The sequence below is a fragment of the Salvelinus fontinalis genome, chromosome 30 (assembly GCF_029448725.1).
Source record: "Salvelinus fontinalis isolate EN_2023a chromosome 30, ASM2944872v1, whole genome shotgun sequence".
Lineage (NCBI taxonomy): Eukaryota > Metazoa > Chordata > Actinopteri > Salmoniformes > Salmonidae > Salvelinus > Salvelinus fontinalis.
In genome coordinates, this window is record NC_074694.1 from 15279424 (window position 1) to 15305234 (window position 25811).

Sequence of the window (25811 nt, forward strand, 5' to 3'; positions counted from 1 at the left end):
CTCTGGAAGGCAACCCTTGCTCGAATTTTGTCTACCTTGTTGTCAAGAGACTGGACATTGGCTGGTAGTATACTCGGGAGCGGTGGGCGATGTGCACGTCTACGGAGCCTGACCAGAAGGCCACTTCTGTGGCGCCCTTGTTTTGGTTCGACTACTGGAATTAGATCCATTGTCCTGGGTGGTGTTCCGAACAGAGAATCTGTTTCGGGAAAGTCGTATTCCTGGTCGTAATGTTGGTAAGTTGACATTGCTCTTATAGCCAATCGTTCTTCCCGGCTGTATGTAATAAAACTTAATTTAAAAAACTTTAAAAACTTTCATGGGGTGTTACGTTCCCCAGTTTCTGTGTTCTGTTTTGTATTTGAGTGTGTGTTTCAGGAGATGGCTTCCTGAAGTACTCCCCAACCAGCTGATTGGTCAACCCCAGGCTAATTGATGATTGGAGCTGACCCCGCCCCCTCGTCAAGAAGCAGCTGACTCTAATCACCATTGCCACCTGAAGATAAAAGCCAGTGTTCTGCCCAAGAGAGAGAGAGGAGAGAGATGAGATAAGGAGTAGAGATTTGGAGATTGAGAGAGAGAAAAATTAGATTGTGATATAGTGTGGGTTGTGTATCAGAAAGTGTGGTATGTACTGTTGTTGTTGGTAGCAGTTTTTCTATGTCCTGTGTTTGTGAAATTGTTAATAATTACTCTGTTTCGTTTGTTCCCAGGGGGGAAGGAGAAGGCACTTTGGGAGTGCTTAGGCAAGAGGCCCGCGGGCATACATATACCCGTAGTATATTTACTGTCTAGGCACACTAGGTAAGACCTGGGCGGACCACCCCCTGTATTTTGGTTAGGGCACCAGGCGGTGTTAAGTTAGGTAAGTTAAGTGGGTAGGCAGGTTAGATAGGAGAGGGGGAACTTTGATATTTACTTTCTTTGCTTTGGTTCCGTCCAGCCCCTTTTCCCCATATTACCGTGTAAGAAAATAAATTCTAGTAAACGGTAAATTCTGCTTTTGTGTCATCCTTACTCGCACCTACAGTCCATACCTCTTGCACTTCAGAGAGTTGAGTTGTAGCAGGGAGTTGCGTTCCCTCTTCTCAGAGGCGTGCGTAACATGGGGTAACAATGTAAGAAATAATACAGAAAAAACGAAATACTGCATAGTTTCCTAAGAACTCGAAGCGAGGCGACCATCTCTGTAGGCGGCATCTCCCCGATTCTCTACTGCGTAACTCTGTCTCTCTTCCAGGTGGGCCTAGATCACTATTCACTTTAATAATGCCAGTTTAATAATGTTTACATATCTTGCATTACTCATCCGATATGTATATACTATATTTTTATACCATCTATTGCATCTTGCCTATACCGCTCGGTCATCGCTCATCCATATATTTTATATGTATATATTCTTATTCCATCCCTTTACTTACATTTGTGTGTAATTAGGTAGTTGTTGTGGAATTGTTAGATTACTTGTTAGATATTACTACACTGTCGGAACTAGAAGCACAAGCATTTCGCTACTCTCGTAATGACATCTGCTAACCATGTGTATGTGACCAATAACATTTGAGTTGATCTGTATCTGCAAAAGTTATTTCTGGGAAGATGATAGGTTTCCCTCAGCAAATCAAAGGAGGCAAAGGCTATACATTTTAAACTGTAAGCATTTAAAGGTTGGTTTTACTGAAAGATATAGGCCTAACTATTTCACTGTGTAAACTTCTTCCAATACCATTAATAATTTTACTTTCAGGCAGCTAAGCAAGCACACAAAGTTTCTACTGAAACTTCCTTTTCTAGTTGTCATTGTTGTCAAGCACCCCTCCTTTTCTTTTGTTTGCTGAAGCGCGAAGACCCACCAGAACTCACCAAAACTATCACAGCTTATTGTGAAATAAACATTAATTACTTATTCAAAATTTGTGACAGGCACAAGAAAAAGTACACTTCTTTCTTGTGTATAGGTTTTCTTTCTTCCTTCATAATGCAGCCGTGTCTATTTTACAATAATCTGTGATACTGGGTTGAACTCACACAACCTATACCTGTCTGTATGAAAACAGGAAGATACAGTTTTCAGCACAGGATGCTCTTCCTTTAGAGCACCTCAGCATCAAATTGAAGTGCTCAGAGGCTTCTAAGAGGGAGTGCCAGTCCCTCACCACCAGTAAACATGCAGGAGTGCATGAGGCTATGGCCAAGTTTAATGATAGGTGCCAAACCAATTTCAAACCGCTGGGGTATGTGATCCCAATCAACCGCTGTAGACAATTTTGGGGATTAATGAACAGCTAGCTCAGGGTTTCCCAAACTCGGTCCTGGCCCATTATCTTTCAATATAATGGAAAACCCCCAACCTGGAAACAACATGCTGTCAGACAATGCCGTCAATATGCTGTTGCGTACCAGTGATTTATATGTGTAGGGAACCACTTGTCCAAGGCTAGGCAACCCTGCTCCTGAATTCATGTTTTTGTTTTAACCAACATGGAAGACCAGGCGTGTTGAATTTAAAATGTTGATCACTGAACTGATAAGCTCAGTTGGTCTGGTGTGGTGCCGAGTTGGGACATAATCCTCCATTATCTGTGGCACTTTGGGAACAGGGTGGTCTACCCCTGCACTATATTTATATTGGTTTATAAACAAATGTGATGGACATCCCTCTCCTGTCAGAGTGGTTAATTGTCCACTTCTGCTTCCTGGTGACTTTTTCAAACTTTTTCCCAAGACAAAGATCTGACTTCAACTCTGGTCTTACTTTGCTTCAATAAGGTAACGATCAGGACCCTCCACTGAGACCTTTTTCAGTTGATTGTTACACATTTGTATATCACATCTTTCTATTAAAAATAATGTTATTTGATGAAGTCATCAAATCTGGTCTCCTCAATTCCTCATGCAATCACTTGTGTTTTATGACAGGGCTTCTGATATTTGTGGAATTAACCCCCCCCCCCTCTTTTTTGTCAACAAGGAATTTTCTGATTGGTTTCTTGCCTTGCATGATCCCTGCTTTGGAGAGATGGTCACGTTGACGATGCCAAAGCTATTCAGATCTGGTGCATAGCCATTCTATTAGCAGACGTTAAACCCGATAGTCTGTTGCTCGTTCCAGGCGCGCTGAATGAACACTAAAAAGACCGTAAACACTTCCAACTATTGAAGGATGTCGGGGATCACAGTGAATTCGGATTGTGGAGAATGTTCACCCCCTTCGCATGAGCCTTGCACCACGGAATTACACCCATACTCTAGCATCGATGACGACGATGAACTGCTGAAGTATATCTGGAGGGAATATTTGCATCCCAAGCAATATGAGTGGGTTCTTATTGTAGGATACATACTTGTTTTTTTTGTTTCTCTCCTTGGAAACACACTAGGTAAGTTTTGGTAAAGGTTTTGGCGCAGGTTGGATTAATTGAGCCAGTATAATTTCTAAAATGTCATCCTCATTTTAAAGTGCATAGCATTATATCAAGTCCTCAAAGTTATCTGGGCTTCATTGAACATGATGGTAGTTTTATAGAAGTTAGGCTACTGGTGAGTCGAATGTAGGCTATGTATTACATATATTATTATTAATATTATTATTATATTCATTTGGTGTTCACTAATTTAGTATCAGTAGACTACCTTCTAAACAAGAGGTGACTGACAAACGAATGTATTTGGGAAGCGCAAAATAAAGACATTATCCCGAGTGCGGACATGCATGGGCATCTGTCTTATTTGGATGTGCATGCGACACTCGACAGGGAAAACGATAAACCATGGGACCTGTAAAGTGATAAACCGCAATCAAAGTGCTGTAGCACTTCTCTGTAGCATTCTCTTTAAACGGTCGTTTTATGTTTTAGCTGTTAATAATAGTTGACAAATATAGTTGAGGGCATATTAGAAATTGTCAATAAAATATTTTTGGAACATCCTTATTAGGCCTATACTTCTAGTTCAGAATAAGATGCCTGTGGAATAAATCAAGTCTACTGCATTAACATAGTCCCTTTACAAGTAGATGCTTCCAGTTTTCAGAACACGATTCTCGGGCAGTATCTTATCAAGACACTTAAGATACTGCTTAAACATGGCATATTTAAATACAATTTAATCTAGCCCTTGATAACTGCTATTATTAAACTATATGCTCATTAAATTATTGTTAATGGTCTTAATTAAATGTCTTAATTGATTCTAAACAATTTTTTTCGGTGCTGACAATACTGGCATAATTTGACAATGTTTTCAAGTAGCCTACAATCCGTCTCATTTTCTCAGCGTGCAGTTTCTCTTGTTACTATGGCAGTGCTGTTCGCTTGAGTTGATCGGGCTCCCGATTGGCGCAGCGGTCTAAGGCACTGCGTCTCAGTGCAGTCCCTGGTTTGAATCCAGGCTCTATCACATGTGATTGGGAGTCACATAGGGTGGTGCACAATTGGCACAGTGTTGTCTGGGTTTGGCCGGTGTAGGCCGTCATTGTAGTTAAGAATTTGTTCTTATCTAACTTGCCTAGTTAAATACAAAATAGTGCAAGACATTTTGCTGTGAACTGAAAGGCAGTGTTCAACAGCCATCAGCGAAGACGCTTTACCCAAAGTTTAGGGCACAATTTTACTCATTCTTCATGAGCTGTTTGTGAATGAGACTGGTTTATTTGCCAATTATAATACATGTGTCTGTAGTGAGGGTACATTGTGTATATAAGGCAGGAGGAGCGTTCTGTGCTTTTTGAAGAGCAGCGTTGGAGAATGGAATGATTCACTGCAGACTGGGGAACCTTTGAAAACGAGAAACCTGTTCAATATGTTTAACTCTCCTGAGTTTTTTTTAAACCTGTCCACATACCCTGTGGATACTGAGAGTAGGCTATGTTTACTGTGTTCATATCCCTTATTTTTACCTTCCACATTATTTTGGAGTAAATAAGAAATGTGTTTATGACAGTCTTGTTACAGATGTAGGCTTATTGTAGATTAAATGAGTCACTATTATACAATGTTGTTTGCCTGCCCTTTTCATAATCACCAACTGACATTTAAGTGACATAACAGGACAACAGGTTCATTTGTAATACCTTCATATTGATTATGCAATTGATAGTTGTTATTCAGGTGTTATTCAGGTGTTATTCAGGTGCTGCTATTCAGGTGTTATTCAGGTTCTGTTATTCAGGTGTTATTCAGGTTCTGTTATTCAGGTGTTATTCAGGTTCTGTTACTCAGGTGTTATTCAGGTTCTGTTACTCAGGTGTGTGCTGTGTGTTGTATTGCATTTGATTTAAACCAATTAAAGTCATTGATGTTTCCCTCTATTGCTAACAGCAGCAGTCCTTGGTTGTGTCTTGTTGTCAGTTTGTTTTGCAGTGTGGAAAAACCATCACATGCGCACAGTGACCAACTGTTTCATTGTGAATCTCTCCTTTGCTGATGTCCTGGTCACCATCACCTGTCTCCCGGCAAGTCTTGTGGTAGACATTACAGAAACATGGTTCTTTGGAAACACTCTTTGTAAAATACTGCCTTACTTACAGGTAAGAGGATGTCTCAAGGTTTTTATTTTCACATTTCCCAACTTTCACTTTATATTAAAACCAAATAATATTTCATTTGTCACATGTGCTAAATACATTTACATTTTAAAATATGCTCTTATCCAGATGACTGCATACATTTTTGTACTGGTCCACTGCAGGAATCAAACCCACAACCCTGGCGTTGTAAGCACAATGCTCTACTAATTGAGTTACACAGAACTGCAAAAGGTGTAGACTTTACCATGAAAAGCTTAGGTACAAGCCCTTTACCAACAACACAGAGTTAAAAAGCAAAAAAAGATGAGCACAAAATAAATAAATAAGGAAATGGTAACACAATATAATAACAATAACGAGACTATATACAAGGAGTACTGGTACCGAGTCATTGTGCAGGGTTACGAGGTAGTTGAGATTATTGAGGTAATATGTAGGTAGGTAGGGGTAAAAGTGACTAGGCAATCAGGATACATTAATGAACAGAGTAGCAGCAGCGTATGTGAAGAGTGTGAATGTGTGCCAATGTGTGAGTGTCAATATGCATGTGTGTGTGTGTGTTTTGTGTGTGTGAGCGGATGTACTGTAGGACAACAAAAAATAAAAGTGTGTACTGTATGAGAGCATCATAGACCCTTTCATCAACATGAAAGAGAGGAGGATGGCATTGGCATTTCTCTGCAAGAAGGGTGAGTCAACATGTTTTTTCTACTTGCAGGAGCGCACACATACACACAAATCAGAACCATGTCATGGACAGAGACATCATATTTAGCTTAAGTTGATTGGACTAAATTGTTTTTGGTATCTTTTAGTTGTCACTGTATTAGACTAAGTATAGGTGATTTGATGATGTTGAAATGTTGAAGATGTGTGTGTGTGTGTGTGTGTGTGTGTGTGTGTGTGTGTGTGTGTGTGTGTGTGTGTGTGTGTGTGTGTGTGTGTGTGTGTGTGTGTGTGTGTGTGTGTGTGTGTGTGGGTGTGTTGGAGTGTCAGTGTAGTATGTGTGAGTGTGTGGGTAGAGTCAAGTGAGTGTGCATAGAGCCAGTGCAAGAATGTCAGTGCAACGGCTGGTTGGGTTGTGCTTCGGAGGACGCATGGCTTTCGACCTTCGTCTCTCCCGTGCCCGTACGGGAGTTGTAGCGATGAGACAAGGTAGTAATTACTAGCGATTGGATACCACGAAAATTGGGGAGAAAATGGGATAAAAAAAAAAAAAAAAAAAGAATGTCATTGCAAAGAAAATACAAATTGAAGAAAAAAAGGGGGTCAATGCAAATAGTCAGGGTAGCCATCTAATGAACTGCTCAGCAGTCTTCTGGTTTGGGGTAGAAGCTGTCTAGGAGCCTTTTGGTCCCAGACTTGGCGCTCCGGTACTGGTACCGCTTGCAACTTCAAGCTTGATAGCTGGTACGGAACTCCAGGATACTGAACAGTATTCTTTGAAGGGACCCCATGGTGATCCTTGTGCCATGGGAAAGTATTTTGCTTTCCCAGCTCAACTGCCATGGGCTTAGTCTTCAATGGATCAACATCATAATTCTCTTTTGATCCAGTGTGATGGAACATCCACTCAGCCGTATGGGGCAGAATCCTATGCCAATCTGTGTGTCAGAGGATTAGCCTAAAGATTCAGACCTTACAGCCACTGTAATTACATCTTCCCTGTATGGTCTGAACGGCAGGCTGCCATGATAAGGACACCGCGGAGCCGACGTGAGATATGGCACAGAAAACGTATCTCATTCCTGAGATGGGATAAGGTGCTGTACACCTAATTATCCCATTACCAAAAATGATACAGTAAGATTGAAATACTGCTATTCTACTCTATGGGATAGGTGTCCCTACACCGGGACAGTTGAGCTATGTGATTAGCGTGACGTTTGTAAGTAACAGCAAACCTTCCAGGACACAGACATGTCTTATATGGGCAGAATGCTTAAATTCTTGTTAATCTAACTGCACTGTCCAATTTACAGTAGCTATTACAGTAAAAAAAAATACTATGCTGTTGTTTGAAGAGAGTGCACAACAACAAAAAACTTACCACAGTAACTGATCTGATACATTCACCTCTGAAGGTAAATCATGTACTTACATTCAGTAGTCTTGCTCTGATTTGTCATCCTGAGGGTCTCAGAGATAAAATGTAGCATAGTTTTGTTTGATAAAATCCATTTTATATTCAAATGTAGGAACTGGGTTCTACAGTTTTGAACCTCTGCTGTCTGTGGCTCCACACCCACCCTGCCCGGCCATCTAGATGTGTGAAAGTTAGTGTAGAAGCTAATGATCCGTCATGTATGATATTCCTGGGAGTGTGTAAACTTAAATGTTGTATTACCATATCATTTTTGTATTTTGTCTATAGTTATGTACTTTGACCAATTAGTTATGTATCAATTGACCAATTCGGCACATTTGGGCAGACTTGATACAAAATATTGTCCAGTATGGCTATGCTTCACTGGATCAATCTGAAACTTTGCACACACACTGCTGCCATCTAGTGGCCAAAATCTAAATTGCGGCTAAACTGCAATATTGTGTTATGGCCTTTCAAAGATGATGGATCAAAAACAATAATAGAAAACACATGTTTTTTTGTTTGTGTTATCTGTTACCAGATCTAATGTGTTATATTCTCCTACATTAATTTCACATTTCCAAAAACCTGAAAGTGTTTCCTTTCAAATGGTGTCAAGAATATGCATATCCTTGCATCAGGTCCTGAGCTACAGGCAGTTAGATTTGGGTATGTCATTAGCTACAGGCAGTTAGATTTGAGCTTCAGGCAGTTAGATTTGGGTATGTCAGATTATTATATGATTTAATAATTTATATCAGTCTGCTAATACAGGACTAGTTAAGGCCCAGTGCACTACTTTTGTGAATACATTTTTGTAATTTAAAAAATATATATTATTATTTTGTTTTGTATAGATTTTTCAGGGGTACTGCAGCACCCTCAGCACCCCTACTTTCCATGGCTATGAAAGCAACCCATTGGATTCCACAACACTTATGTTAACTACTCACCCCAATGCATTTTCAAGGAATCCAATTGGCTGCTATAGCATTAGCTAGCCCAGCATGCAGTTTAATAAAAAAACTAGCAGTTTTCCAATCTTCTCAATTCACCATTCATAATTTCAGGAGAATTAGGAGCACATTGACATATTCCATCACTGGACTGAGGTATGTTTTCCCAGCCATACACTGCACTGGGCTCTGACTGTCCACATTCTGGCATAGCACCGTTCCGATAACAGAGAAGAAATTAATGAATGTTGGATTCTGGCTAGTCCAAGGATATGAGAATATTGTCTAAAATGTTAGCCTTTTTTAAAAGTTTTATGAAAAGCTCTAAAGTCTAAACAAAATTACCTTTCTTCAGTCTCAGTTTATTTTCATGTTAAATGGGGGCATACTTTATCAATCAAACATACTTTATCAATCAAACATCTGATTGCCTAACCGTTGAGAAAATATCATTGAAATGATCTAAAGACAGCCTCTCATCCATTTGTGACTCATATTATTTTGCATTCATGCTGGGGACAAATATAGTGGATAGTGCCCTTACATATTTGCAATGCTGCCTGTTGACAAATATAATAAGTGGTCAGGAGATTGAGAAAGGGTTTATCAGGGTAGCTGATCTTTGGATTTCCTTAACACTGGACTGCATCCAAAACCCACAGACAAACGCTGGGAGTCCTATCAGTAAGGTCCTGGACTGAATTAAGGTCTTATCATTCATGTCTGCCTGAAAGACCGTGTTGAGAGGACTACAATTACCAACAGAGGAGAGGCAGCTGGTGGTCTACCTCACCCCATCAAGAGATAAATTTAAACCATTTATAAAACCTTTACCTGATGAGCTGAAGAAGCAGAATATTAAACTGGGTTTCTCCACTGGCCTACTTGCAGTGTGTCAAAAGTGCTTTCCCAAGGAAGGTCATCTGTAAATGCTGCACAAACTTCGTTGACATTTCATTAGTTACTCCAATATTTACTACAACACTGTGTGTACATCGTGCCTCTCCTAATGGCTGTGTGAAGCATGTCTGAGGTAAATTGGAATAGCTGTAACAGCTGTAGGGCCAATTTGATGTGTCCATTGGCTATAGGATCTTAATGAGAGAGCGCTGAAAATATCCCCCATCGTCAATCAGATGGCCTCAATTGTAATTCTCACAGCTCCTCTACTGTCTACAGGCTCTAATTGATTTTTGAGTAATGGCTGCAGATATGAAAAGAACATAACACTCTAAGATCAAAGTGTGTCAGCTGTTTTAAACCATCAAAAGTAGTCTAATGTCAAAAACAGTCCCGTGTAGCTCATTTGGTAGAGCATAGTGCTCGCAGTGCCAGGGTTGTGGGTTTGATTCACACAGAGGACCAGTATGAAAGAAGGATTAAGCTGTATGCACTTACTACTCGCTCTGGATAAGCTAGTCTGAAATGTAAAAGGCCCAGGCTGTCTGTTTTGCAGATCCAGCTATATGACACAATCTAAAACGACTGTAAAGAATACACGAGCCCCATATCATTTCCAAATCTGTGATGTCTTTCTTTTTATTAATATGAAGTTGACAAATTATCTCTTGAAAGTGTTATGGTTAATATAATCATAAATCCCGCCACTCTAAACCGACAGAGGAAACAAGGATAATAGAAAATGGCTGGTAGATTCATATCACTGTGATGAGTAAAAATCAACATTCATGGAATTTCGGATGACGGTTATTCGTCAGCCGAATGACCAGAGTCACGTCATAACCGTTTGAATAGCAAAAAATAACAACCAAAACACATCATTTTTTAAAGATGCACATTTTCTCCTCTCCTCCGCTCCTGTCTGCATGTGCTGCCATAGAAATAGAATGAATATAACGGGCGGACCTCATTCAAGTCAAGGATCGCATAATGGGTGGACTGTTGGCCGTTGGGTTGGTCTTATTTTAAGGTTAGGGATAGGCATAAGGTTAACAGTGAGACGGTTAGGTTAACAGGTTAACAGGTTTTAACAGGAGACGGTTAGGTTTGGTGTGGCTGGCTCCGTTGGTAGAGCATTGCGCTTCCATACTCAGGGTTGTAGGTTTAATTCCCATGGGGGAGCAGTACAAAAATGTATGCACTCACTACTGTAGGTTGCTCTGGATAAGTGCATCTGCTAAAATGCAACATATATTTTAAGAAGATAAATTGAAGAAATAGGCAGGGTTTATGACTTTGTGGCTGTGATAACTAGTGACGACCGCTGTGATTTGTTGGTTCAACTCAACTCAAATTAATTTGATTGCATGAGCCACATCAGTTAACATCATTTGAATGAACATTCTAAATTACCATGGAAATTATTGCATCAATACCGTAGAAACAAACTCAACCGCACGAATGCCCGGTCGTCACGTCTAAAGTTAGCTGTTCCTCCACAAAAACAAAATGGTTGTGACGGTTATTTTATTTTCATTGTAAATAAGAATTTGTTTTTACCTGACTTGCCTAGTAAAATAAAATAAAAATGCTGAGAATGTTGAATGTTAAGGGAGTATAGACCTGTTGAATATAGACTAGGGCCCCCATACTTTGATAGTATTTCGCCATATCAACAGTAATGCCGTTTTTTTTTGTGTCTATTGTGTAAACTCAGATTCATCATCAAATCAAATCAAATTTATTCATATAGCCCTTCGTACATCAGCTGATATCTCAAAGTGCTGTACAGAAACCGGGCCTAAAACCCCAAACAGCAAGCAATGCAGGTGTAGAAGTACGGTGGCTAGGAAAAACTCCCTAGAAAGGCCAAAACCAAGGAAAAAACCTAGAAAGGTACCAGGCTATGAGGGGTGGCCATTCCTCTTCTGGCTGTGCCGGGTGGAGATTATAACAGAACATGGCCAAGATGTTCAAATGTTCATAAATGACCAGCATGGTCAAATAATAATAATCACAGTAGTTGTCGAGGGTGCAGCAAGTCAGCACCTCAGGAGTGAATGTCAGTTGGCTTTTCATAGCCGATCATTAAGCGTATATCTACCGCTCCTGCGGTCTCTAGAGAGTTGAAAACAGCAGATCTGGGACAGGTAGCACGTCCGGTGAACAGGTCAGGGTTCCATAGCCGCAGGCAGAACAGTTGAAACTGGAGCAGCACCACAGCCAGGTGGACTGGGGACAGCAAGGAGTCATCATGCCAGGTTGTCCTGAGGCATGGTCCTAGGGCTCAGGTCCTCCGAGAGAGAGAAAGAAAGAGAGAAAGAGAGAATTAGAGAGAGCATACTTAAATTCACACAGGACACCGGATAAGACAGGAGAAGTACTCCAGATATAACAAACTGACCCTAGGCCCCCGACACATAAACTACTGCAGCATAAATACTGGAGGCTGAGACAGGAGGGGTCAGGAGACACTGTGGCCCCATCCGATGATACCCCCGGACAGGGCCAAACAGGAAGGATATAACCCCACCCACTTTGCCAAAGCACAGCCCCTACACCACTAGAGGGGTATCTTCAACCACCAACTTACCATCCTGAGACAAGGCCGAGTATAGCCCACAAAGATCTCCGCCACGGCACAACCCAAGGGGGGGGGCGTCAGTGACTCAACCCACTCAAAGATCACGTCAGTGACTCAACCCACTCAAGTGACGCACCTCTCCTAGTGATGGCATGAAAGAGCACCAGTAAGCCAGTGACTCAGCCCCTGTAATAGGGTTAGAGGTAGAGAATCCCAGTGGAGAGAGGGGAACCGGCCAGGCAGAGACAGCAAGGGCAATTCGTTGCTCCAGAGCCTTTCCGTTCACCTTCACACTCCTGGGCCAGACTACACTCAATCATATGACCCACTGAAGAGATGAGTCTTCAATAAAGACTTAAAAGTTGAGACCGAGTCTGCGTCTCTCACATGGGTAGGCAGACCATTCCATAAAAATGGAGATCTATAGGAGAAAGCCCTGCCTCCAGCTGTTTGCTTAGAAATTCTAGGGAAAATTAGGAGGCCTGCGTCTTGTGACCGTAGCGTACGTGTAGGTATGTACGGCAGGACCAACTCAGAAAGATAGGTAGGCGCAAGCCCATGTAACGCTTTGTAGGTTAACAGTAAAACCTTGAAATCATCCCTTACCTTAACAGGAAGCCCGTGTAGGGAGGCTAGCACTGGAGTAATATGATCACATTTTTTGGTTCTAGTCAGGATTCTAGCAGCCGTATTTAGCACTAACTGAAGTTTATTTAGTGCTTTATCCGGGTAGCCGGAAAGTAGAGCATTGCAGTAGTCTAACCTAGAAGTAACAAAAGCATGGATACATTTTTCTGCATCATTTTTGGACAGAAAATGTCTGATTTTTGCAATGTTACGTAGATGGAAAAAAGCTGTCCTTGAAACAGTCTTGATGTGTTCGTCAAAAGAGAGATCAGGGTCCAGAGTAACGCCGAGGTCCTTCACAGTTTTATTTGAGACGACTTTACAACCATCAAGATGAATTGTCAGATTCAACAGAAGATCTCTTTGTTTCTTGGGACCTAGAACAAGCATCTGTGTTTTATCCGAGTTTAAAAGTAGAACGTTTTCAGCCATCCACTTCCTTATGTCTGAAACACAGGCTTCTAGCGAGGGCAATTTTGGGGCTTCACCATGTTTCATTGAAATGTACAGCTGTGTGTCATCCGCATAGCAGTGAAAGTTAACATTATGTTTTCAAATGACATCCCCAAGAGGTAAAATATATAATGAAAACAATAGTGGTCCTAAAACGGAACCTTGAGGAACACCGAAATGTACAGTTGATTTGTCAGAGGACAAACCATTCACAGAGACAAACTGATATCTTTCCGACAGATAAGATCTAAACCAGGCCAGAACTTGTCCGTGTAGACCAATTTGGGTTTCCAATCTCTCCAAAAGAATGTGGTGATCGATGGTATCAAAGGCAGCACTGAGGTCTAGTAGCACGATACATATAAATGTTTATATTGTAATCATCCTTTGGTTATGGCAGTTAGTCAGACTTCATCATATATACTATACATATATATAATATATAATTCTAATACCTGACAGTCAATTATCTCTGCGCTTCTAACAAAAGCTAAGAGTACTTAGCACCTCTGAACAGAGTGCCGGCCGTCATTTTCAAAACAAGTGCAAGTCGATTCTACATTCTACAGAATCGTGCGAAAATGTCAGCAGTCAGATATCCACCCGTAGGTGGTCCCTAAAGAAATACTGCGCTTAACGAATGGCAGATCAACATTCGGTGCGGTGTGTGTGGTCTCTAAGGGTTGCCTTACCATTCTGCTTTACATCATACCAATTCTAATTAGTCCATATAAATAGTTGATGCCTTGGGGGAGGTTGGGTGTAATCGTCCTGGGGGAAAACGGTTGCCCCTGTCAATATCTAGATCAGCCAATTGTCCCTGTCCATCAATGTTTTTCTGCTGGCAGTGACAGAATATTCATATTGAGAAGTCTTTTAAATGAGAAAATAGATAAAAAGAACAGTCATTTTCTTCTTCTCAATAATGAAGAGAAAGTATTATTTTTTTGCCCAAAGGAAATCCCAGATTTTCTCTCAGCAGGTATATATTAAGTGTAGTACTTTTTGTACTGCTTCACTTTGTGCTTTAATTAACTGGACATCCTCTTTTTCAATCTCCCAGACAATCTCCGTATCTGTGTCAGTCTTGACTCTGAGCTGCATTGCTCTCGACCGCTGGTACGCAATCTGCCACCCGCTGATGTTCAAAAGCACGGCCAGGCGCGCCCGCAAGAGTATCCTCCTCATCTGGGGGGTTTCCTGTGTCATCATGATCCCTCAGGCCATCGTGATGGAGTGCAGCAGCCTGCTCCCTGAGCTCACCAACAAAACCAGCCTTTTCACTGTGTGTGAAGAGCGCTGGGGAGGTAGGCGGGCATCCACAAAATCCCTCCTCTCAATGCCATAGGAACTCGCTAAGGCAATGTAACCTCAGACCAGACCAATTTCTAATACTCTAACTCTGCTGGATTAAGCTTGATTGAGAATGCCTGAAACAATTGAGTACTCCACTGGAGTAGTCCCAAAAGTATTAAGCCAGCCCATTTAGCATTCCAGACAGCCTCTAGTAAACAGTCACTGTTTGAACCAAGGTCTGGACCAAAGGCGACAGGCATATTTCAGTTATTGTGACTTAACCTCCTGGAGCTGTTGTCAGATGGGGAATAATTAAGCAATAAGTTCAGAGAGGGTGTGGTATATGGACAATATACCACGGCTAAGGGCTGTTCTTTCGTATGACCGAACGCAGAGTGCCTGGATACAGCCCTTAGCCATGGTATATTGGCCATACACCACAAACCCCCGAGGTGCCTTATTGCTATTATAAACTGGTTATCAATGTAATTAGAACAATGATAATATTTTTTTTGTCATACCCGTGATATACCACGCTTTCAGCCAATCAGCATTCAGGGCTCGAACCACCCGGTTTATAATTTGTGTTACACTACACCAGCTACACAAATGTGCTCGTTCTTTTCTGATGGAATCAGTATTTCATAGGAGCATTAGAAAAAAACATCTGTAATGTCATATACTGTAGTGTCTGCTGTGTTGACATCACTCTTAAAGGAAAATTCCACCGAAAGACTATCTATTGGTATTTGTTTCATTAATCCAATGTTCCTATAGTCTCAAAATGTTTTTCATGTCAGCAATCAAGTTTTCAAGATATATAACTTTCAAAATACAGAAAAGTGCAGCATCATATGATGCAAAATGCATCATACCAGCTGTATTTCTGAAATTTGAAAGTTATATACTGTATCTTGAAAACTTGATTGCTGACATGAAAAACATTTTGGGACTAAATCAATAATGGACTAATGAAACAAATACCTAAAGATCGTGGGGTTTTCCTTGAAGGGATTCTGAAGCTGTGTGAGACCAGTATCCAAATGTCATTAATCCGCTGCTGTATAGTATTCTAATAATATACTAAGTGTGGGGATAACTAGGGAATAACTAAGTAGAATTCAAAAGGTACTCACACTCAAACCATGCAGAAAAAAACATGCAGGAGGCAGAGATAAAATGCTATTGGTGTTTAATTACATACTTGACAGTGAACACAAAAAGGTGCAAATCTAGGATGCAAACAGAAAGCATAGCTTTCAGCTTCATACTGTACCGTCAAGTCACTGTCTTCCTTTGATAGGAAAAACGACTATCTAACCAGACTGTATGTTTCAGGCAGTGGTGGATGGTAGCACTTTAAATGGGGACGACAGGCTCATAGTAATGGCTGGAATGGAATAAATGTAAAAATATCGAACACATCAAAGACCTGGTTTTTCATTCCATTCATTGTTATGAGCTGTCCTCCCATCACCAGCCTCCCATTTATCTGTTCTACTGCATGATTAAGGGTCAGACAGTTGAAAAATACTTGGAATGCATTGAGGGATGACTTTGCAGGTTATCCGATAAAAGAGGCTTGGATGCCTCTTGATTGCTACAGACAAATACTCTTTCACAGAAAACCATACAACTATTGGCAGCACAATTGTTTAGATAGAAAATAAATGAATGTGTCAAGGCTATCGATTAAATGAGCGAGATGAAAGTTCTCCATCTCTCAAATTCGTTTTTGGGTGGAAAACCTTTGCAGGAATGTGTCCTCATGCAAACTCTCAACTTTAAAGGTTGATATCTACAGACGTAGGATCTTAATTTGCTGTAGGATCTTAATTTGATGCATGACATTTAAAACTTGTAGTGTATCTGAAGTGTAAAATGTCCATGCGTTATGTAAGGGATAATCAGCGAGCGGCATATGCATTCTATGGAAAATAATGGACGACGTGGAAGGCATAGAGCCCCGGTTGATTGTCCCTTTTACAGTATACCATGGCTATAATTTAACACATTTGCCACTAGAAATGTTTTCATTTGCCTTGGTAACCAAACAAATAGACTTGCTAGTTTAGCTAATCAAACTATCAGTCCTAGCTTGCTGTTATGAAAATGAAATTCACCGATGTCAATAATGTTTTCAATTCGACTTTTGCTTTCAAAAGCAGGTCAAACATAAAACATGTAAGAAGGAACTATTGCCATTAAATTCAAACATGCGGATATTCCGTGCTTTACAGGGAAATAATGTATGCTCTAGAATTCCCTTCAAGCCAATCAGAAACGAGTATTCAACAATGCCATTGTATAAAATCCATATAATAGTTTACATTTCCTGTGGCTGCAGGATTATTTTCGTGCTGTAGCAAACTGGCTCAAATTAAGATCCTACATGGCAAAAGTATTAGTGGATTCGGCTATTTCAGCCACATCTATTGATGAAAGGTGTATAAAATCAAGCACGCAGCCATGCAATCTCCATAGACACACATTGGCAGTAGAATGGCCTTACTGAAGAGCTCAGTGACTTTCAACGTGGCACAGTCATAGGATGTCACCTTTCCAACGAGTCAGTTTGTCAAATTTCTCCCCTGCTAGAGCTGCCCCGGTCAACTGAAGGGTTGTTATTGTGAAGTGAAAACATCTAGGAGCAACAACAGCTCAGCCACGAAGTGGTAGGCCACACAAGCTCACAGAATGGGACTGCCGAATGCTGAACCGCGTAGCATGTAAAAATCGTCTGTGAAACACTCACTACCGAGTTCCAAACTGCCTCTGGAAGCAACGTCAGCACAATAAATGTTCATCAGGAGCTTCATGAAATGGGTTTCCATGGCTGAGCAGCCACACACAAGCCTAAGATCACCATGCGCAATGTCAAGCGTCGGCTGGAGTGGTGTAAAGCTCACCGCCATTGGACTCTGGAGCAGTGGAAACGCGTTCTCTGAAGTGATTAATCATGCTTCACCATCTGGCAGTCTGATGGAGGAATCTGGGTTTGGCGGATACCAGGAGAAAACTACCTGCCCGAAGGCATAGTGCCAACTGTAATGTTTGGTGGAGGAGGAATAATGGTTTGGGGTAGGCCCCTTAGTTCCAGTGAAGGGAAATGTTAACGCTACAGCATACAATGACATTCTAGACAATTCTGTACTTCCAACTTTGTGGAAACAGTTTGGGGAAGGCACTTTCTTTTTTCAGCATGATAATACCCCCGTGCACAAAGCAAGGGCTGAATGGAAGCAAGTCCCCGCAGCAATGATCCAGCATCTAGTGGAAAGTCTTCCCAGAAGAGTGGAGGCTATTATATCTAAAAGGGGGGACCAACTCCGTATTACCGCCCATGATATTGAAATGAGATGTTCAACGAGCAGGTGTCCACATGTAGCATATGTAGAGTTACCTGCATCTCAGACTTATGCCACGTTCGCATGCTATTCAGAACTCGGAAATGTTAGACTTTCTAACTTGTTGAACACATCACGTATATAACTACAACCCGTTAGCAAGTCGGACATTTCTACTTTTTTTTAGTTCTGACTAGCACGTGAACGCGGTATTACTCATGACTCACATCTCTGAAATGGAAAAGTTATCATTTAAGTTGTATGGGGCCAGTTACATTGCCAGGATCAATTTTTGCTCAGCAGTTTGTCTAAAGCAGGGATGTCAAACTCTTTCCATGTAGGGCAGAGTGCATTAGTAAATTGGTATGCCCGCTCCCACCTATCTGTTTCATGTCTTAGGTTATCCGCAAAAGTTAACATGGATAGAATGCAAGAATTTAGTAATATTTGCAATATTCTAATAATTCTCATGTGCCAGTGTATCGCCCAACCATGCCATGGTGAAACTTGCAGTCCTGTAGACCCGAAATAATTGGATCTTGGAACTTTCATCTAGCCAACCAGAAAGCAAAGTTAAGCAATTCATTCATTCTTGATAGACAGCACAAGTCTTGTCCTGCAAAAAAAACATAATTTCTATAGTTAAAAAAATTGATTTAGCAAGCACTAGGACTTTAGAGTTAGGCTAAATGTGGAGTGGAGCTTTATAGTAAGGGAAATGACATCACATGCCCAACGTACCTTCAAAAATATTTGGCAATCATTATTTATTTGAAAAATACCGTTTCCATAATCGTTTGTCACAATGAAGAAAGCTTGACAAAAGAAAAATCCGCCTCTGTTGAATAGATATAAATGTAGTAGATGTTTAGAACATTTCTCCTATAACTGCCTTTTACTGTAAGAGCTGTCGCTCTCCTCATCCTCAGATGAGGTGAGGAGAGAAGGATCTTCTGACCAAAATGCGGAGTCTGGGAAATATGCCATCTTTATTATAAATTACAATGATGCAGATGGCAACACGAAAACTAAACAAAACACTTTCAAACTACAAAATAACAAAACGACGTAGAACGAAAACCTGAACATAAACTTACATAACTGGAACGTAAACTCACGAACAGGCAACAGACGACATCGAAACAAAACGAACAGCCAAACAGCTCCATATGTGAAAAAACATCGATAACGACACGAAGACATCACAGGAGACAATCACCCACAAACACACAGTGATAATGCCCTACCTAAATATGACTCTTGATTAGAGGAAAATGCAAACCACCTGCCTCTAATCAAGAGCCATACCAGGCACACCGAAACCAACATAGAAACAGATAACATAGACTGCCCACCCAAAACACATGCCCTGACCATAAACACATAAAAAACAACATAAAACAGGACAGGACTGTTACAGTACCCCCCCCTCAAGATGCGCACGCCGGGCGCACAAGCACAAAGTCCAGGGGAGGGTCCGGGTGGGCAGTTGACCACGGTGGTGGTTCCGGCTCAGGACGCTGTCCCCATACCACCATAGTCACTCCCCTCTTCTTTCTACCCCTTCTAATGCCCACCCTAACACTACCTTCCCCTAAATAAACAGCTAGCACCAGGACAAGGGGCAGCACCGGGACAAGGGGTAGCACCAGGACAAGGGGCAGCACCAGAACAAGGGGCAGCACCAGGATAAGGACCATCACTGGGACAAGGGGCAGCACCGGGACAAGGGGCAGCACCGGGACAAGGGGCAGCACCGGGACAAGGGGCAGCACCGGGACAAGGGGCAGCACCGGGACAAGGGGCAGCACCGGGACAAGGGGCAACACCGGGACAAGGGGCAGATCCCGGCTGAAGGACTCTGGCAGGTCCTGTTTGGACGGCTCTGGCAGGTCCATGCTGGCTGACGGCTCTCTACGCTCATGGCAGGCTGACGGCTCTTGACGCTCATGGCAGGCTGACGGCTCTCGACGCTCATGGCAGGCTGACGGCTCTCGACGCTCATGGCAGGCTGACGGCTCTCGACGCTCATGGCGCTCTGACGGCTCTGGCTGCTCATGGCTCTCTGACGGCTCTGGCTGCTCATGGCTCACTGACGGCTCTGGCTGCTCATGGCTCTTTGACGGCTCTGGCTGCTCATGGCTCTCTGACGGCTCTGGCTGCTCATGGCTCGCTGGCGGCTCTGGCAGATCCTGTCTGGTTGGCGGCTCTGGCAGATCCTGTCTGGTTGGCGGCTCTGGCAGATCCTGTCTGGTTGGCGGCTCTGGCAGATCCTGTCTGGTTGGCGGCTCTGGCAGATCCTGTCTGGCTGACGGCTCTAGCGGCTCCTGTCTGGCTGACGGCTCTAGCGGCTCCTGTCTGGCGGATGGCTCTGTAGGCTCATGGCAGACGGGCGGCTTTGCAGGCTCATGGCAGACGGGCGGCTTTGCAGGCTCATGGCAGACGGATGGCTCAGACGGCGCTGGGGAGACGGATGGCTCAGATGGCGCTGGAGAGACGGATGGCTCAGATGGCGCTGGGGAGACGGATGGCTCAGATGGCGCTGGGGAGACGGATGGCTCAGATGGCGCTGGGGAGACGGATGGCTCAGATGGCGCTGGGGAGACAGATGGCTCAGATGGCGCTGGGGAGACAGATAGCTCTGTAGGGAGGAGAAGGAGAGACAGCCTGGTGCGTGGTCTAGGCACCGGCTGCGCTGGAGAGGAGGAAACAGCAGGAGAGAGAACCCGGAGAGACAGCCTGGTACGGGGGGCTGCCACCGGAGGACTGGTACATGGAGGTGGCACCGGATATACCGGACCGTGAAGGAGGACACGTGCTCTTGAGCACCGAGCCTCCCCAACCCTACCAGGTTGAATGAACCCCGTAGCCCTGCCAGTGCGGCGAGGTGGAATAGCCCGCACTGGGCTATGCAGGCGAACCGGGGACACCACCTGTAAGGCTGGTGCCATGTACACCGGCCCGAGGAGACGTACTGGAGACCAGCTACGTTGGGCCGGCTTCATGGCACCCGGCTCGATGCCCAACCTAGCCCTCCCAGTGCGGCAAGGTGGAATAGCCCGCACTGGGCTAAGCACGCGTACTGGGGACACCGTGCGCTTTACCGCATAACACGGTGTCTTACCAGTACGACGCCTTCTACCTCCACGGTAAGCACGGGGAGTTGGCTCGGGTATCCTACCCGGCTTTACCACACTCCTCGTGTGCCCCCCCCCAAGAAATTTTTGGGTCTTACTCACGGGCTCCCAACCGCGTCGTCGCGCTGCCTCCTCATACCAGCGCTCCTGGGCTGTGGCTGCCCTCTTCTCCTCCTTAGGACGGCGATATTCCCCTGGTTGAGCCCAAGGTCCTCTACCGTCCAATATCTCCTCCCAAGTCCAGAAATCCTTATTGCTCCGTCGAGCATTCCCATACCGCTTGGTCTCTGTATTTTGGTGGGTGATTCTGTAAGAGCTGTCGCTCTCCTCATCCTCAGATGAGGTGAGGAGAGAAGGATCTTCTGACCAAAATGCGGAGTCTGGGAAATATGCCATCTTTATTATAAATTACAATGATGCAGATGGCAACACGAAAACTAAACAAAACACTTTCAAACTACAAAATAACAAAACGACGTAGAACGAAAACCTGAACATAAACTTACATAACTGGAACGTAAACTCACGAACAGGCAACAGACGACATCGAAACAAAACGAACAGCCAAACAGCTCCATATGTGAAAAAACATCGATAACGACACGAAGACATCACAGGAGACAATCACCCACAAACACACAGTGATAATGCCCTACCTAAATATGACTCTTGATTAGAGGAAAATGCAAACCACCTGCCTCTAATCAAGAGCCATACCAGGCACACCGAAACCAACATAGAAACAGATAACATAGACTGCCCACCCAAAACACATGCCCTGACCATAAACACATAAAAAACAACATAAAACAGGACAGGACTGTTACATTTACATTACACATGTCGCAATGTTTTCTTTTGTGACATAGATTTTGTTGAATAAACTTGGGTCACTGGAAACTTGCCTACTTATTCAATTGTTATTTCTTAAAGTGTAGAATGTTTTATTTGTTCCGCTGAACCTTTCTGTGATAGGAACCATATTCAGCACAATCTGATGATTCCCTTTAAAAAAATGTTTCTTTTTGATGGAGAGTTCTGTCTTGCCACTCAATTTAAATACCTGCACAGTAACTACAAGCTCATGCATGTTACTGATAAATATGTATATAAATGTAGACACGTTTGTTTCCCCTTTGGATTTGACCAATTACCACCACAATTCCTACAGTACCCTTATGATAAAGTACATCATCTCACATGTGATCAAGTGAAGTATTCCAAAAACACATGTTTTCATGTGATCTCTGATCTTATGTGAAGTTGATGTGATAACATGTGACAACACGTAAAGCAACATGTGATAACATGAAACTACACATGTGAAAACCTGTGAAACAATGTGAAGGGTTACAAAAACATTTTTTCACATGAAGTAACATGTAACATTTCATGTAAAATCATGTGATTTTCCACATGTGAAATCATGTAATTTTCCACATGTGAAATCATGTGGTTTTTCTCTAAGCGTAGCGCCTATAATTTACATCTATGTCACAATCATTTAGTTAAGTCACATTTCATTCTCTCAACAGCTGATGTCTACCCCAAGGTGTATCACACCTGCTTCTTCATCGTCACATACTTCGCTCCCCTCTGTCTGATGGTTCTGGCATACATCCAGATATGTCATAAACTGTGGTGTCAACAGGTATCTATGTAAATTTATGTTTGTGAAAGATAACAGACAACATTTGCACTGTTTCTTAGCAATCTGGCTCTTTGTTGATTCTCCACATTTATTTCTAGATCATGCATTCACCAATTTATCAGTGTCCATTATCCTTGCAATTATTTGACAATGCACTCTCAGATTATGCACTCCACTGTTCAGATCCTTTCCATTGAGCTTTTTGAATGTTTTGAGTTTTAATGAGCTTGTCAAGCAAACGCTGTTCAAAGACCACAGTGTGATCGGCTGTGGGTTGTGGGTTCTGTTAACAGATTCCTGGGACGTCATCTGTGCTACAGAGGAAGCGGACGTCCCTCCAGGGTTCCACTTATCCTCCAGGACCTGGAGAGTCAGCCAGGGTCCGGACCGGCACAGTGTCTGCTGAGATCAAACAGGTCCGGGCCCGCAGGAAGACAGCCCGCATGCTGATGGTGGTCCTCTTTGTCTTTGCCCTCTGCTACCTGCCCATCAGCGTACTCAACATCATGAAAAGGTAGCAGCCTCTTTGGCTGCTCTGTCTCTCTGTCTTCAGGATCAATAGCCATTAGACTCTAGGATTCAACATAGAGATGTTTCAATGAGTCAGAAGTTTCGATTTGGAAATGAGTCATTGACTCAAATAACGGTTGTCATTCACAGTAGTCCCTGGTAAACATTGTGTTTACAGAAAAATGTGATCACATACTGGGAATGTAGTAATCTGTAAGCATTAATTTAGCATACCTAGATCACACATGTTCTGATCTATATCAATGCGGTAAGCAAACATATTTTGTGATGTCTGTCTCTCAGGGTGCATATCGTTGCATATCGTTGCTGTCTGATTTTCTCCAAAACAGAAGCTTTTCAGGAATTTGAAAGAATGACCGTAATTTCCCATTAATATACAATGATGAAACTTCAGAAGCTATGTTGAATATATTTTCTTGGTCCTAGAGTCATGAAATGTTCAGAGTACATTGAGGGTAGTTACTGCTTTCAATAAATGTAAAATAATTATGAAAATTGGCAAAACATTTAGTTACGAGGTTTTCATCAGACAGCGACGATATATCACTTGCTATTTATTCATAGAATGAGGTAAAATAGAAATTAGGCTAAACTATATCTTTAATACCCCCCACCCCTGCAAACACCTGTCAATAAGCTATAGCTCCATTTACAGCTTCAACACACTTGGTGTCATTACTGATGAGGTCTCACTGATGTTACCTTGTCATTGCAGAGTGTTTGGGACGTTTAAGTACACAAACAGCAGAGAGACTGTATACGCCTGGTTCACGTTCTCACATTGGCTGATATATGCCAACAGTGCTGCAAATCCAATCATCTATAACTTTTTAAGTGGTGAGTTTGTCTCAAAATACTTTGTTCATGATTTTATTGCCCCATCTGCTGGACAGTATAGTATATCACAACACGCTTAGAGTGGAGCTTTGGAAGAGGGATTGGGTAATTTGTTCAATCAATTTTAATGGTAAAGAAACGTAATACTTAAGTGGTAGAATTTCAACAGAATACCACTTTCATATCAGGTTTGATTAGCGGTGAAGAGTGTTGGGCCAGTAACCGAAAGGTTGGTGGTTCAAAAAACTAGATCTGTCTATGTGCCCTCGAGCAAGGCCCTTAACCCAAATTGCTCCTGTAAGTATAACAGCGTCTGCTAAATTACTAAAATGTTACGTGTTTAACAAAGTTTAGCTTTTTTCCACAGGGAAGTTTCGAGCGGAATTCAAAGCAGCATTTTCCTGTCGCTCTTTTGGCCGATGTCAGAACCAAACAGAGGGCATACGGACAAGAATAAACACTGACAGCCGTAAATCCTTGTCCACTCAAGTCAACAACATGGACAATGTCTCACGGATATCTGACCATGTGGTTTAATCCTATACTGGGGCATGCTGGGAGATCTTATAATTGCACCATGCCACCCAGGACACACTGGCATTCGCTGTCTCCATGATACAAAGATCACAAATAGAACACATTGTAACATCAAGCTTTTAATAACAGACATCTTGAATGAGACCACATACTCTGAATGGACTGAAAGCACTCAATATCCACCAACCTGTGTGAAAGCAAATCCCTCCCCTGCTGGAACTTCTACCCAGGGGAAGAGAAGTGATTTGAATGAGTCGTGTCTGTTACAGATGGATAACCGTTCTATTGGCTCCAGTCTTTGATTCTCATCCCACCAGAGGCAGGAAGTAGCACCCCATAGTGTTGTACACCTCACCAGAAAGAACAGACTGAAGGATGAATCACAATGCAAAGATTAAACCCTATCAACGTTTATTATCAAAGCTTCTTAAATCTGAAGATGGATTACAAAATAACAATTTGCTCGTTATTAATTAGCCACAATAGTGTACTACATGTGTATTTGTGGTGATGTTTACTTATGTCTTATGATGACTACTTATCATAATAATAATAATACTTTTTATTATTATTGTTATTATTAGTATTTGTATTATTGTTGTTGTTGATGCTGTTGTTTATTATATTTTATTGTTATTGTTATTACCTTCCTATTCTATGTGTAATATCTGGTTATATGTTTACAAATATGGTATTGTACATTGACAATCCAGCCAAAGTTCGAAAATCTCCACGGATTAATACATCTACAGTGGTTTTCATGACAAGGTGGGAGGTTAAATTCTCACAACCTTACATCACAAAGACGGCTTTGTTTCTAATTCACTGCTGGATCGATCAACAAGCAATCAGAATTAAATAACCCTACAAGACATTGAATTCTGATATTTTTTTAAAACGTCTTATTTGATGTAAACCCTTGAAAAGCAGTTTCTACAATCGCTTTTGTTTGTTTTGATTTCTTCTCAGGTGTTTGTTGTGATGATTTCTTAGTGGTGTTTTTTATTATTTCATGTACTTTTTAAACAGTATGTTAAGCAGTTTCCCCTAAAAATGTATCTGTTCATGTAAGTGATTGTTGTGTTTGATCTGTTTGAAGGTAAACATTTGAAACATTTATCATTGTTTGCTGTGCTTCTTGTAAAACAACATATTATGTACCAACGTTGATCTTGTATTCATCAGACCTGAGTTCAAATACTATTTAGGGTGTTTCAGTTAGTTCATTAACACCAGTCATTAACCAGTCATTAACCAGTCATTAACCAGTCATTAACACCAGTCATTAACCAGTCATTAACCAGTCATTAACACCAGTCATTAACCAGGCATTAAC

At 42.1% G+C, this 25811-nt stretch overlaps 1 protein-coding gene across 1 annotated transcript; it reads left to right on the plus strand.

The window, feature by feature from the left end:
- Positions 1 to 2998: 2998 nt before the first annotated feature.
- Positions 2999 to 25592, plus strand: hcrtr2 (hypocretin (orexin) receptor 2). Its single transcript, XM_055889847.1, has 7 exons — positions 2999 to 3383; positions 5352 to 5530; positions 14203 to 14446; positions 22455 to 22570; positions 22864 to 23084; positions 23817 to 23938; positions 24306 to 25592. Exons 1-7 carry the CDS (start codon positions 3167 to 3169, stop codon positions 24473 to 24475), a joined length of 1269 nt encoding a protein of 422 aa, XP_055745822.1. The 5' UTR covers positions 2999 to 3166; the 3' UTR covers positions 24476 to 25592.
- The last annotated feature ends 219 nt before the right edge of the window (positions 25593 to 25811 follow it).

What these genes read in the sequence shown, in the direction of transcription:
- hcrtr2 (XM_055889847.1), top strand. Translation starts at nt 3,167, where the DNA reads ATGTCGGGGATCACAGTGAATTCGGATTGTGGAGAATGTTCACCCCCT. An exon ending in AAATACTGCCTTACTTACAG is followed by an intron (nt 5,531 to 14,202) that starts GTAAGAGGATGT and finishes TCAATCTCCCAG; the next exon opens with ACAATCTCCGTATCTGTGTC. An exon ending in GTGTGAAGAGCGCTGGGGAG is followed by an intron (nt 14,447 to 22,454) that starts GTAGGCGGGCAT and finishes TTCTCTCAACAG; the next exon opens with CTGATGTCTACCCCAAGGTG.